Genomic DNA, 15,197 nt, shown 5'->3' on the forward strand with positions numbered 1-15,197 from the left:
CAACAAAAGCAAAACGAGGATAATGGAATGTAGTCGAATTAAGTCAGGTGATGCTGAGGGAATTAAATTAGGAAATGAGACACTTAAAGTAGTAAAGGAGGTTTGCTATTTGGGGAGCAGAATAACTGATGATGGTTGAAGTAGAGAGGATATAAAATGTAGACTGGCAATGGCAAGGAAAGTGTTTCTGAAGAAGACAAATTTGTTAACCTCGAGTATAAATTTAAGTGTCAGGAAGTCGTTTCTGAAAGTATTTGTATAACGCGTAGCCATGTATGGAAGTGAAACATGGACGATGACTAGTCTGGATAAGAAGAGAATAGAAGCTTTCGAAATGTGGTGCTACAGAAGAATGCTGAAGATTAGATAGGTAGATCATATAACTAATGAGGAGGTATTGAATAGGATTGGGGAGAAGATAAGTTCGTGGCACAACTTGACTAGAAGAAGGTATCGGTTGGTAGGACATGTTCTGAGGCATCAAGGGATCACCAATTTAGTATTGGAGGGAAGCGTGGGGGGTAAAAATCTTAGAGAGAGACCAAGAGATGAATACACTAAACAGATTCAGAAGGATGTAGGCTGCAGTAGGTACTGGGAGATGAAGAAGCTTGCACAGGATAGAGTATCATGGAGAGCTGCATCAAACCAGTCTCAGGACTGAAGACCACAACAACAACATAATATCTCGCTTACATTAACCCATTATATTCCATGGTATGATTTATCATACGGTTGCTCTTCTCAGGTATATTTGTTTTCAGAAGCTCTTTGTCAACAACTGAAATATTTCTTTTATGTTTTATTGTTAGTATGAAAGTCCATTGTTGAAACTGACAATAAGAGCGGAGATCAGGATTGTTTATTTCCTAGTGGAAAGCATTTGTTCTAGTGCTGTTGACTCTGCCTCTTCTCGTCATGAACAGGAAGTAAGTAATTATAAAATTATGATGTGCAGGTTAATAATTTCGCTCATGTTATTGCAGATTAGTAATTTGAATACTTAAATGCAGTATATAAGAACAAATTAGAAAATAGTACGTTATCTGCTTCGTTGTGGTTCTGGCTTTATGTATGAAATATCATACTGTGGGCCGTAAGGGGTTATTTTCTCGCAGTTGGACCGATTCATTGAAGATGTAATGTATCCTGTGATCCTACACCTGATATAATAGAACATCTCGGCACATCAAACTCGACTCCAATAGGTCTTTATGGTAAAGTTTTTGAAGCTGATTTGGTTGAGATTCTGACGAGAGAGACAGTAAAATATGCTGCTCAAAAGGGACACAACATACAAATAAGTCATGATGACATCTACAAATACATCGCTATTTTGCTGTTATCTGGATATTGTAAGATCATGCATAAACCTGTGTACTGGGAGATCATACCTGACACCAACAATGTCCTTGTTTCGGATTCTATCTCCAGAAATACTTTGGCAAAATTCATAGCATCTTCCATGTCAATGATAATGACAGCATTGAAAAAGAAGATAAAGTTTATAAGGTTCGGCCATTAATTTCACATCTAAATAAGAAATTTGAAGACACCACAGAACCTCTAGTGTCAAACTTCTCCTTGGATGAGGCCATGGAGCCTTATTATGGCCACCACTTTGTGAAACGGCTGATAAGAGAGACGCCAATTCGCTATGGTTTCAGATGGTGGTGTTTAGCTACATCTAATGGATATCTCATCCAATTTGTCATTTGTCCTTTATTATTATAATGTCTTAGTTTATTAATGTAATGTAGTACAGTTATTTTGTTGATTCCGTTATATGAATTTGCCATTTATACTTGATGTTTAAAAAAATAATGGAACCTTATAACATAAATAAAATGAACATTACAATTCCTGGAAATTATTGTTGTACTTTTTCGTCATTTATTCGCCTAATAAACGATAATAACAAAAAATTCAACATAGTACTTGTGGTAATATTGTATAAGGAATTCTACCCCATTACTGCCCACCGTATGATATATCATACGTTAATAAAATTATAAATTTAAGGCCGCCATCATATATTAACATTCATAATGTGATTATTAATCCATGTGGGTAGTGGATCTGAATCAAAACCTAAGGAAAAAATTAAGTCTGGGATTAATGGGTTAACTGGAGATTTTGCAGTGTTAATCACTTAAATGTTTTACCTAGACACATGTATTCCGAAATTTCACTACTCTACGTTAATCATTTTTTAGGGGTCGATATTTTTTCCGTCAGGGTACTTTCACAGTATGATCCATCGTACTGCAAATTTTCATGCACAGGATAGGTGAGGGGTGCCACTAATTTCTGTTAATGTTGCTGATTTCAATACTTCGTTTATTGTGAACGGAAGTGTACTCGTCTATTTTTCAGAGAGGCAAAGAAAAAAACATGAAGGTCGTAATGTAAAAAGGAGAAGAATCATCATTTTCATGATGGCACTATAAAGTGTGTGTGTGGGGGGGGGGGGGGGGCGGTTCTAGGCGCTTCAGTCCGAAACCGCGCGACCGCCACGGTCGCAGGTTCGAATCCTGCCTCAGGCATGGATGTGTGTGATGTCTTTAGGTTAGTTAGGTTTAAGTAGTTCCAAGTTCTAGGGGACTGATGCGCTCAGATGTTAAGTCACATAGTGTTCAGAGCCATTTGAACCATTTTTTTGTGTGTGTGCGTGCAGCGACCTATGCGTAATTACAGGCCTGTTGAATGAATTGGTAGATTTGTGTGAAATCAATTTGTTGGCACACATTATACTGCATAACCATATCGATGAATAAACAATGCTCCTAGTAGTCCCAACACTCACACAGGAGTGGCAGACAGTGGGCAACTACAAACTGGTAACTGTGCCAACAGTGCACTGGGTTCTCCGCGTACGACACAACCTCACGGCATCCAAATTACGCACTACACGAAATACATATCTCTTTGTTGCTCCTTTGGGTGAGCACTACTTCAAAATTCTCCGGTCTCGATAGCCATGGCACGGGACGGGCGCAGCGTATCGCTGGCGATCTACTCACCCTGTCTCCGTAGTTTTCGTAGAGCACTCTTGCGTACTCGACGAAGTAGTCGGCCAGCCTGGGGTTGGGCCATCCGCCGATGTCCTGCAGCTTCTGTGGGAGGTCCCAGTGGAACATGGTTATCTGGAACACACACACACACTCACTCACACTGAATGTCAGCGGCGGTGCAGAGATGGCAAGTTCCACTGTAACAGTAGGGCGATGTTTCTGCCCAACGTAAACACCACAGTCTCCGTTCTCTCCTGAACGGCGGTTATTTTCGTACTCAGAATAACATAGAAATTTGCATCGCTTTGAATAAAAGCTGGTCGAGAATATTTAGTTGAAAGCCGGTATTTGTTATCTCTATTGAATACATGGAAGAACCCTTTAGATACTAAAAGGTATCAGATAGATTATATAATGGTAAGACAGAGATTTAGGAACCAGGTTTTAAATTGTAAGACATTTCCAGGGGCAGATGCGGACTCTGACCACAATCTATTGGTTATGACCTGTAGATTAAAACTGAAGAAACTGCAAAAAGGTGGGAATTTAAGGAGATGGGACCTAGATAAACTGAAAGAATCAGAGGTTGTACAGAGTTTCAGGGAGAGCATAAGGGAACAATTGACAGGAATGGGGGAAAGAAATACAGTAGAAGAAGAATGGGTAGCTTTGAGGGATGAAGTAGTGAAGGCAGCAGAGGATCAAGTAGGTAAAAAGACGAGGGCTAGTAGAAATCCTTGAGTAACAGAAGAAATATTGAATTTAATTGATGAAAGGAGAAAATATAAAAATGCAGTAAATGAAGCAGGCAAAAAGGAATACAAACGTCTCAAAAATGAGATCGACAGGAAGTGCAAAATGGCTAAGCATTTGTAAGGATGTAGAGGCTTATCTCACTAGGGGTAAGATAGGTACTGCCTACAGAAAAGTTAAAGAGACCTTTGGAGATAAGAGAACCACCTGTATGAACATCAAGAGCTCAGATGGAAACCCAGTTCTAAGCAAAGAAGAGAAAGCAGAAAGGTGGAAGGAGTATATAGAGGGTCTATACAAGGGCGATGTACTTGAGGACAATATTATGAAAATGGAAGAGGATGTAGATGAAGATGAAATGGGAGATACGATACTGCGTGAAGAGTTTGACAGAGCACTGAAAGACCTGAGTCGAAACAAGGCCCCCGGAGTAGACAACATTCCATTGGAAGTACTGGCGGCCTTGGGAGAGCCAGTCCTGACAAAACTCTACCATCTGGTGAGGAAGATGTATGAAACAGGCGAAATACCCGCAGACTTCAAGAAGAATATAATAATTCCAATCCCAAAGGAAGGAGGTGTTGACAGATGTGAGAGTTACCGAACAATCAGTTTAATAAGCCACAGCTGCAAAATACTAACACGAATTCTTTACAGACGAATGGAAAAACTAGTAGAAGCCGACCTCGGGGAAGATCAGTTTGGATTCCGTAGAAATACTGGAACACGTGGGGCAATACTGACCTTACGACTTATCTTAGAAGAAAGATTAAGGAAAGGCAAACCTACGTTTCTAGCATTTGTAGACTTAGAGAAAGCTTTTGACAATGTTGATTGGAATACTCTCAATTCTAAAGGTGGCAGGGGTAAAATACAGGGAGCGAAAGGCTATTTACAATTTGTACAGAAATCAGATGGCAGTTATAAGAGTCGAGGGACATGAAAGGGAAGCAGTGGTTGGGAAGGGAGTGAGACAGGGTTGTAGCCTCTCCTCGATGTTATACAATCTGTATATTGAGCAAGCAGTAACGGAAACAAAAGAAAAGTTTGGAGTAGGTATTAAAATCCATGGAGAAGAAATAAAAACTTTGAGGTTCGCCGATGACATTGTAATTCTGTCAGAGACAGCAAAGGACTTGGAAGAGCATCAACAAAAGCAAATCGAGGATAATGGAATGTAGTCGAATTAAGTCGGGTGATGTTGAGGGTATTAGATTAGGAAATGAGACACTTAAAGTAGTAAAGGAGTTGTGCTATTTGGGGAGCAAAATAACTGATGATGGTCGAAGTAGAGAGGATATAAAATGTAGACTGGCAATGGCAAGGAAAGTGTTTCTGAAGAAGAGAAATTTGTTAACATCGAGTATAGATTTAAGTGTCAGGAAGTCTTTTCTGAAAGTATTTGTATGGAGTGTAGCCATGTATGGAAGTGAAACATGGACGGTAAACAGTTTGGACGAGAAGAGAATAGAAGCTTTCGAAATGTGGTGCTACAGAAGAATGCTGAAGAGTAGATGGGTAGATCACATAACTAATGAGGAGGTACTGAATAGGATTGGGGAGAAGAGGAGTTTGTGGCACAACTTGACCAGAAGAAGGGATCGGTTGGTAGGACATGTTCTGAGGCATCAAGGGATCACCAATTTAGTATTGGAGGGCAGCGTGGAGGGTAAAAATCGTAGGGGGAGACCAAGAGATGAATACACTAAGCAGATTCAGAAGGATGTCGGTTGCAGTAGGTACTGGGAGATGAAGAAGCTTGCACAGGATAGAGTAGCATGGAGAGCTGCATCAAACCAGTCTCAGGACTGAAGACCACAACAACAACAACATTGAATTTACTGTCTTCAGAAGCAAAGTATGAAAATAGTTTGTGACTAATTCAAGGTGGGAACGTTTCTATCATCGGTCCTTCTCCTAATCTAAGCAAGAGCGCAGTAGCACGCTTACTTTTCTACTCTCACAGAGAGACGCGGTCAGCAGTGATATTCTCGATTCGTATTCCAGAGGGCGGAGGCTCAATTCTCCGGCCAGAGCTCCAGATTTAAGTTCCCCATGATTTCCGTAAATCTGTTAAGACGAAATACGATAAATTTTTGTAAGGTGTTCGCCGATTTCTTTCCACATTTTCTTGAATTTGCTATTGTGATCTGTCTCTAATGTTCACCTGAACGTTAAATATCAGTCTTACTTTCTCCTCTCTGAATTCTGATTTTTTCGAGTGGACAAATGTTAATTTCCGAATGTCAAGAGGTATCACAGTTGACAATGGCACCGAAAGCATGCGACACATGTTCACAATACTCATATTCTATAGACAATAAAGCCTGATTCTTACCACGGGCTCGATGTCATTTGCCAACAGTCCATCGATGACGTTGTTGTAGTAGTCGATGCCCTCCTGGTTGATGTTGTTTATGTCCCCAGTTGGGAGGATCCTGGCCCACGCTATGGACAAGCGGTAGACATCCACCTGCAACAGCACTGACACGTCACTAACAATAGAAAACTACGTACTTTATCTTATGCTAAACAGACAGTTTTGTACCTCTCATCATATGAATTGTTAAAAGTCGCTATCCCTTTAGTACACGTGCATAAAACTTTACATAGTCTGATGTAAATGTTGTGTAGCATTATTAGCTGGAATATCCCACTGGGTTGACTTAGGCTCGTGTTAAAAACGGTATTCTTTCTCCGCGGACGACGGCCCCTTACCTTGTGGATGCATCTACATCTAAATGCACTCGGTTACTCTGCAGTTCGCAGTTGAATGCTGTGGCGGACGGTTCATCGAACCACCTTCAAGCTCTTTCTCTACCTTTTCTCTCTCGAACAGCGCACGGGAATTAGGAACACTTAAATGTTTCCGTGCGAGCTCTGATTTCTCTTATTTTATCAAGATGACCATTTCTCCCTGCATAGGTGGGCACCAACAAAATATTTTCACACCCTGAGGAGAATGTTGGTGGTTGGAGTTTCATGAGAAGATCCTACCACAACGAAAAACGCGTTTGTTTTAATGACTGCCACCCCATTTCTCGTATCATATCCGTGTTTATGTCCCCCCTATTCGCGATAATACGAGACGAGCTACCTTCTTCGAACTTTTTCGATTTCCTCCGTCAGTCCTATCTGACGCGCATCTCACATCGCACAGCAATAGTCCAGAACAGGGCGGACGAACGTAGTATACGCAAACTCTTTAGTAGACCTGATGCATTTTCTAACTGTTCTGCCCAAAAATCGCAGTCTTTGATTTGCTTTCCCCACAACGTTATCTGTATGAGTATTTGAATTTGAATTATTCGTAATTGTAATCGCTAAGTACCGGTACTTAGTTAAATTTACAGCCTTTAAATTTGTGTCTATTATCCTGTAGCCGAAATTTAGCGGATTGATTTTCGTACTCATGTGGATTGCTTCACACTCTTCGTTAATTAAAGTCAGTTGCCACTTTTGTCACCATACAGAGAATTGTGTCGTATGCGTTTCTGTAGATTGTAGTTCAGTGTATTCGGTGTGTGTATAATGCAGCGCTATGTTTGTGCTGTGTGATGATGAGGAGATGTGGGACAGGCTGAAACCTGATGCCGGTACATAGCCTGCTCCCCACCTACACTCACATCTGTGTACATCTGCTAGCCACCTTACGGTTCTTGGCGGCGGCTGCTTTCCCCTCTTCTTGTTCCAGTTGCGTATGGTTTGCGGGAACAACGACTGTTGGTAAACCTCCGTGAGGGCTCGAACCTACCTATTCCTCTCGAATAGGACAAGAGGGCCGCCGAGCGTAACGTCCACACCCGATGGGCGAGTCACCATCAACAGCGGCGCATGACTTCACCTAATGAATCACCTCGCAGATATTTTGAATTTAACCCAGTGCATTTGCGCAGAGACTGCCGCTCAGGAACTGTACGCCACCAAGTCTCTTCTCAACGCTGGACAAATACTGTCAGAGAAAATTTTCCAGCTTGCACCTTCCTGTCTTATCTTTCATATTATAATATTTCTTTTCACTCAGAGACGACGTAGCCAAATAATATTTGCTTTGCTCCGGGAAACAACAAAATATACAGGGTTTGCTTAATACAAACAAACAATGCGGAAGGCGGTATTTATATTATTAAGAATTTATTTCTGCAGAGGTAAAATTAAAATTAAAATTCAGAACGTATCAAAATATGTATATAATGCATCCTTCTTGTATGACGTCCAGAAAACGAAAGACGACCATTTCGAGTCTATCCGATAAAAGAAGAAAACGGCAGCAACGATGGAGCTGCTCTGAGATAGCGTCCTACCCGAGAGAGAGATCATGATGAATCAGCGAAACAAAACAGAAAGACTGCTGTCGCTGATGTGGGAGATTTGTATATGACAATCCCAAACTTGCTACCTGTTAGAAGATACCGTGCTGGCGGTTAAAGATGCCGTTTTAAGCACCATAATTCGAGCACTTATCTAGTCGTTTTAGTCGGGCGCTGCAAGCCACAAACAATCACTCCGATTGCTTCAGTCTCCACAAGATGATAGAAGAAGCAGCGTTTCAGACACTTTGTCTTATACTCTGCTTCGACACGGGGTGGTCAAAAACGTGGAAACACAAAACACGAAACACAGTGTCCATTGCGGTGTAGAAAAACTGTTGCCATTCAAAATAGCTTCCCACCGTCCCGGAATGGTTAAATGCAGAAGCTGAATGGTTATCAAAGGTATCTTCCACCATTCATCCCGAAAAACAGCAACAAGTTTAAGTAACGATGATGAAGGAAGATACCAACCACACTTCTCTCTAAAGTAAACACGTAAGGCTCAGTAGTAATGAGATCTGATGACTGTGGTGCCCAGGGGAGACTCGACAATTCATCCTGGTGCCCACAAAACCCGGGTCGGTGCAAGCTGTGTGAACAAGGGCCTTGGCGTTCGGAACACATCACCACTGGGAAACAAATATTGTACCATGGCATGGACTTGATAAGCCACAATGGTCACCCACTCCTTGGTGGTTATACGACCTTGTAGAGTAACAGTGGGGACCACAAATTATCACGATAATGGCTGCCTAAATAATTGTCAAACCCCGCAATGTTTCATTTTTGGGACGTAACGTTGGTCAGAAGTTGGACACAGTGCGAAACTTGACTAATCGGACTAAATGACTTTTTTCCATTGCTGCCTAGTCCAGGTATTACGGCTTCGGCACCACGATATCCTGTTACCGACATTTTCATTGCTAATGAGCGGTTTTGGAATTCTCCCCGCAGTTCTCTAGTTACGGAGATCCTTCGTGTTGTTTTGGTGCTGACAGTTTGTAAGTGACATTCAGTTCTTCAGTGACTTTTGCAGCTTTCGTAATATTCTTTTTAGTATTTATTCTCTTCAATGACCGTCCGTCGCGTTCAGTGAAGATACATTTCCATCCGAGTTGTCACTTAGCGAGTGAAGTTCTCACTCTTTACCTGTATGCGGTATACATCTTCGATACGGTGCCTCTCAAAAGACTAGCAATTCCGGCTATCTTACTTACGGATTCACTCACTATACGAATCCCAACAACTTGCCAGTGGTCTGAGCTTTGACATATTGCAGTCCCAACTACGCAGAACACTGTCCTAAGCACGACTGACGCCTGTAACGCATCGAAGGCATTCCACAGTTGCCGTTCGTGGTGAGACACAACACTGCAGGCTGCAGGCTTCGTTAGCATCTCATCTGTCCTTACACTGATCTGCCAGAACATTACTACCACCTACCTGACAACCGATATGTCTTCTTTTGGCACGGATAACAGCGGCGTCGCGTCGTGGCATGGAAGCAGTGAGGCCTTGGTAGATCACTGGAGGGAATTAGTACCACATCTGTGCACAAAGTCATCTAATTTCCGTAAATTCGCTCTGTCACTGCGCAAAGGTCCAGTGTTGATGGTCACGTGCTCATTTCAGTCTTACTTGCCGATGTCGTGGTGTTAACATTGGCACATGCATGGGTCGTCGATCGCGGAGCACATCGTTATGAGTGTTCGGTGCACTGTGTGTTCAAACACACTGAAGTCTGATTTCCGGCACAGTTCACCGCCTCTCCTGTTTTACCAGTCTGCCCAGCATATGATGTCCGACATCCGTCATGAGCTGTGACCGCCCAACTTCCCGACGTCTGGACGTGGTTTCACCACGTATTGAAGACACTCACCACAGCACTCTTCGAACACCCAATAAGTCGTGCAGTTTTCGGAATGCCCCCGCCGAGCCTCCGGGTCATCACAGCCTGCCCTCGGTCAATCTCAGATAGATGGCGCGCCTCCCAATTCTACACACGGACACCACGCTCACGCTTCGCATCATACGTTTGAGTCACTATCGAAAACTTTCACTATTATTATTCGTACAACTGCAGCCTACTACTTGTTTTAGAGGGGCGTCTAAATGTTCCATTTGCTTCCGGTACGAACTTGCAACCACCAGACACTGATTCTAACCGTTTTGCGACAAGCACCTCAGGCATTATTGCGGAACTAGTGCATTTTTCGTGGGCCCAACACACCCGCAGCTATCTTTATTCCTTGCGCTAATTGTAGAGGGAACCTTAAGTCACACTTTGGCAGAATTATGACTGCGAATTTGTAATAAACTGGTGATCGCGTGCCTTGCACTTCTATCGTAACATATTCAAGGGCCGACTGGTGATTCAATGTGTGTACTGGCTGTTATGGATGTACGTGTTTCTTGTGTTCCTTCTTCATAGAATACTGTATTTTCTCTACATGTGCTTTATCGTTGCTTTTATAGTACTGATTACTCTGTATGTTCGTGTAGATCGTATATCAGTAGCACACTGTTGTAGACTGTATGTCATTAACATATCATCACACATTGTGAGCCTTCAGCTGTTGGCCACGTACTCTTGCATTCATGAAACTTCCTGGCAGTCCTGCCGGACTGAGACTCGAACTCGGGACCTTTGTCTTTCGCGGGCATGTGTTCTAGCTACTTTTTTTAAAGCATTTATTGAAGGAACCATATAACACATTCCAAATACGTACTGAGTACATGTACTAACCATGCACACATGTTATACATGAAATGATTTAAACAAAAACAGTCTGATCATTGCAATTATGCCGATGTTAAACAAATACAACGGAAGATTGTGTTACTGTCTAAATTACCAGAAAGAATTAATCTGGATATGAAGAAAAGTTTTTTTACAGACATTCAAACTTCTTCAAACATGAATAAATAAAAAAACTGCTCTTTGAATTACATGTGCTCCAATCTTTACAGAAGCAGTAATAGGATTTACCAGCAAGTTTGTCGGATAATTTTTAATATATTAATGCATACAAGGAAATCGTCTCCGTGAGAGACAGGTTGAGGGAAGAAACTGATCTTTAACTTTCTCAGATCAGTCACATTAGTTATGAGCATTTCACACAATTGTAGGGAAGTTATCAAAACGTATACAGAGTACGGAAGATTTATGCCCAAGGCACATAAAAACAATTTAATAATCACATTAGGAAATCTCTTAAATACTTGAGAATGGCGTAAAAGAGATGTTACCAAGGGGACTAGCCTTCAAACTATACTTTCTGGACATTAATGGAATGTTAATTATCTGCAGCGATTAGACCTATATAATAGATCTTTCACTGGAAAACTGACTTACACATCACAGTGCAAAAATCAACAGGGCAATTTGCCAGCCATTGAATATTACATTGTATCAGATACAGTATTATGGTTTTAACCAGTCGATAAAGACATTTCCATAAAAACTGACAATTTTCGTATTTATACTGTAAACCAATAATGCAGCTTTAATGTTTTTTTTTACACTATTGGAAGCACAATCTGACTGTCACGTAAGTTCTGAACCTTAGCTTATAAAGTTTCAAAAACTAAGAAGAGAAAGCACCCACAAAACATTTACAGTAAAAATATAAATCATATCCTTAAGGTAACCACAATACATTAATGTCAACACCGTCTTCTTTTTTTTATATAACCAATGCCCATACGTTCAAATTTAATTTTTAACATATTACCGAACTTTTTCTTGTGATTCGAATACCTTCTACTGTTGCGGTATTCACACAGCATGTGTACCTTGAACTCTATGGTGCTGTCGGATCCTAGATTGTTAATCAAGTAATTAACAAAATTTCCCAGCAATCAGCACACAGCATTGTTTTTTGCCTCTGGGAAACAGCGTGCTTCAGGCCTGTGTATCAATGACAGCGATATAATCTCAGGGGATGTCGTTGTAGTCAGAGCTGTTTGCTCTCGGATCCACTTCCAATTATTCATGTGACCGATGCAAGTGTATCTATGAATTATTGAGTCAACGAGATGGCATTGTTGACATAAATTTGTTTCACAGAGTCCGATTGCGTACAGTCTTTCATTGGTGCTATGTTGTTGACTGTCTTGTACCACGAAAATTTATATATTAGACGTGAGCACAATTCTAATAATGTTCTTCCAAATCTCAGTGCAATCAGTGTTTGGAAACTGCCGTTGTATGTTCTTCCTTCCTTCGCTTTTCTTTCGTTCCCGCATTATCGGTCTTGATGTCAAGTGTCGTGACTGTCTGATTTCGGCACTTACATAACTGAACTCAACATAGAAAACTTTCACATGCTGTAAACGACTGTTGATATTCTGCGCATCAGTCGGGGGAAGCAGTCTTCGAGTTTTAGTGATCTCGAAAAGTTGGCTGGTTATGCTTTCTCGCGATTCTCTTATTAAATTGACTTGCCTTTTGGTAAAAAGTGCAGAGGCTTTATCCGTTATATCAGTTAATCCTAGTCCACCCTTTTTAGGATCTAAAGTGCCTACTTTAGCAGTTACTCTGAACACTTTACTTTTCCACAAAAAGTTTGTGATTCTGGACGTTATTCTCCCTGCTGTCATTCTCTGTATTGGAAACAGCTGGGCCGTACAATAAGCAAGGATGCATAAGTTGATATACTTTGTTCTTTGAACTTGGTTCATATATCGAATTAAATTCTCTATAACGGCTCCTTGCACTTTATCTGCTGCAACTTTCCAATTTAAAGCCGTCATTTTCATCGGGTATGCTGTCAGGGTGATCCCAAGTGTTTTATGTTGTCGGACTAATTTTGCCCACGCGACGTTGATATTATCAAAACCTCTGAGATCTAACATCTTACTTTTTTCGTTTGCATTGGCTCCAGATGCTCTACAGTACGTATCAACCACTGCTGCTAGCGTGGTTACCTCTTCATTATTCCTTATAATAACCCCTATATCGTCAGCATAGCCTCTTATAACTGTTTTATTTCCTGATAATGTTAAGTTAAGCCTTTTAATCCAGCGTGGACACGTCGGAAGAAAGGTTCAAGTGAAATGGCGAAGAGCTACATGGACAGAAGATTTCCTTGAGGAACGCCTCGTTTTATTGTTGACAGTTCACCGCTATTTTGGCATTTATCCCAGTTGCTGTGTTCTTTATCAACTGTATGACCCTATCGTTTATACCTATTTTCTTCAATGTCTGTAGAAGATATTCATGATTTACTACATGGAAGGCTTATAAAAACCTAAAAAAACATAAAGCATACTTTATGGTTGTTACAGATAATAATTTTATCTGTAAGGCATGAAATTCTCTTGTTTACTATTCTAGCTATTAATTTATAATCAGAATTCAGCATTGAAACTGGACGAAAATTATTTAAATCTTTGTTTCCATTATTTTTTGGCACGAGAACAATTTTACTCTCCTTAAACTCAGTCGGAATCATTTTACCCTGAATAAGTTCATTCAACAATGTCCGTGATTTTCGCACTCACTACTTGCCAGTTACGGATGTAAAACTCTGCTGGCAGACCATCCGATTCTGGGGATTTTTTTGGTGGTGAGGCGCCAGAGTCCCATACACGTCTTCTTCACTCACTACCTCGACAAAATTTTCGTTGTCATCTTCTGTCGGCTGTGAGGCTAGGATGTCAAGGAATTCTTCCAAGGAAGCATCACTACTTTGATGTACAGAATATAGCTCGCAATAATAGCGATAAATCTCGTCCATGATATCTTGCTGGATTCTGAGAATCTTACCATTTTTTGTTCGAATTTCATCAATAAATGCCCTCCTTCCGTTTTTCTTATGCTTCACTAAATGATACAGGGAAGTAGTTTCGTCTTCTGACACCGAATTTGCCTTCGATTTTGTGTTCAACCCTTCCATTTGATTTCTCATCATATTAAGTAACTTGGCTTTGACTTTTTTGAGGTCTGCTATCCGACGTAACGAACCTGCTGAAACCTTATCATATAGACCTCTCAAAACGGAATAGTAATATTCTATAGTGCATTTCATTTCTCTTGCACTCTGGGCACTGTATTGAATAAGAACCTTCCTCGACTTTGGCTTCGCCATTTTAACCCACCAGTCGATAGCAGTGGCATATCTACTACGAGCACGCAGGCATATTGCCCGTGTTTCTTTAATCAGGTCTTCTAAATGATGTCTTACTAACAAGGAAGTGTTCAAATTCCTCTGAGTCTTGAATCGGCGAACTGGCTATCTTCTTAGATTTATGCGAGCTAAGACACTTGACTGGTCTGAAAAAAGTACGTAGGAATGCTTTCTACTTTTTTCACGGAAGTTTCAATATTTTTAGAAATATCTAATCTATCAATTCTGAAACGAGATGTTGCCGTGACATAAGTGAACTCAAAAATGGAGGGGTATTTGATATCCCATACATCCTTTAATTCTAAACCAGTATCTAGTTGTTTGAGTTCATTTGAGAAATTAAAATTAGGTAACCGAACTTTTCGATTTAAATCACAATTGAAATCACCTACAAGTAATAACTATCTTGGATTTTTCCTTAACAAGTATATCAGTTCATATTTGAAGAAACATGCCCTGTCAGCTCGGTGAGAACTTCCTGAAGGGGCATACAAGTTGATGATAGTCACATCATAAATATTTAGTGCTATTCCCTTCCGGATTCCAGTCGTTCCACCTCACTTACTGGAATCCCTTCCCTCACCAAAACAGCTGTTCCAACGCTTGTTTCGTGAGGCACGTTAATGTAACTGACATAACCGGGAATGACTAAACCCGACATTAGAACTTCTTGTATCAGGGCAATATCAGTCGCGGATTCGTACAAAAATTCCTTAAGTGCCGATATTTCAAACCAGACGTAATCTTATTTATCTTTACAGTGGTGACAGAATAAGACTGCGTCATTGCGCTGTCACTATATAGTTACTTATTTATTAATGGCAACAACAGCAAACGTTGACAGGTACATAAAGTTTAATTTTACTTGCCTATCTAGTTAAATATTTACGTATAGTTTAGTTTTACTTTTGGCACAAATTTTATACACATTTTTAAATTGTGAAAATTACTAACTTAATATTACTGACTACTTTAACTGATATAAT

The 15,197-nt window shown here is 40.6% G+C and overlaps 1 protein-coding gene across 1 annotated transcript in view; it reads right to left on the bottom strand.

The window, feature by feature from the left end:
• The window catches only part of LOC124622400 (myrosinase 1-like), a 107,268-nt gene that overhangs the window by 62,652 nt on the left and 29,419 nt on the right, over nt 1–15,197 (bottom strand). The window contains exons 3-4 of the mRNA XM_047148088.1: nt 6,106–6,240; nt 3,024–3,146 (exon numbers count right to left, since the gene is read on the bottom strand). Coding sequence (XP_047004044.1) covers nt 3,024–3,146; nt 6,106–6,240 — 258 coding nt within the window. The remainder of the gene's footprint in view (nt 1–3,023; nt 3,147–6,105; nt 6,241–15,197) is intronic.

The sequence above is a fragment of the Schistocerca americana genome, chromosome 7 (genome assembly GCF_021461395.2).
Source record: "Schistocerca americana isolate TAMUIC-IGC-003095 chromosome 7, iqSchAmer2.1, whole genome shotgun sequence".
Taxonomy (NCBI): domain Eukaryota; kingdom Metazoa; phylum Arthropoda; class Insecta; order Orthoptera; family Acrididae; genus Schistocerca; species Schistocerca americana.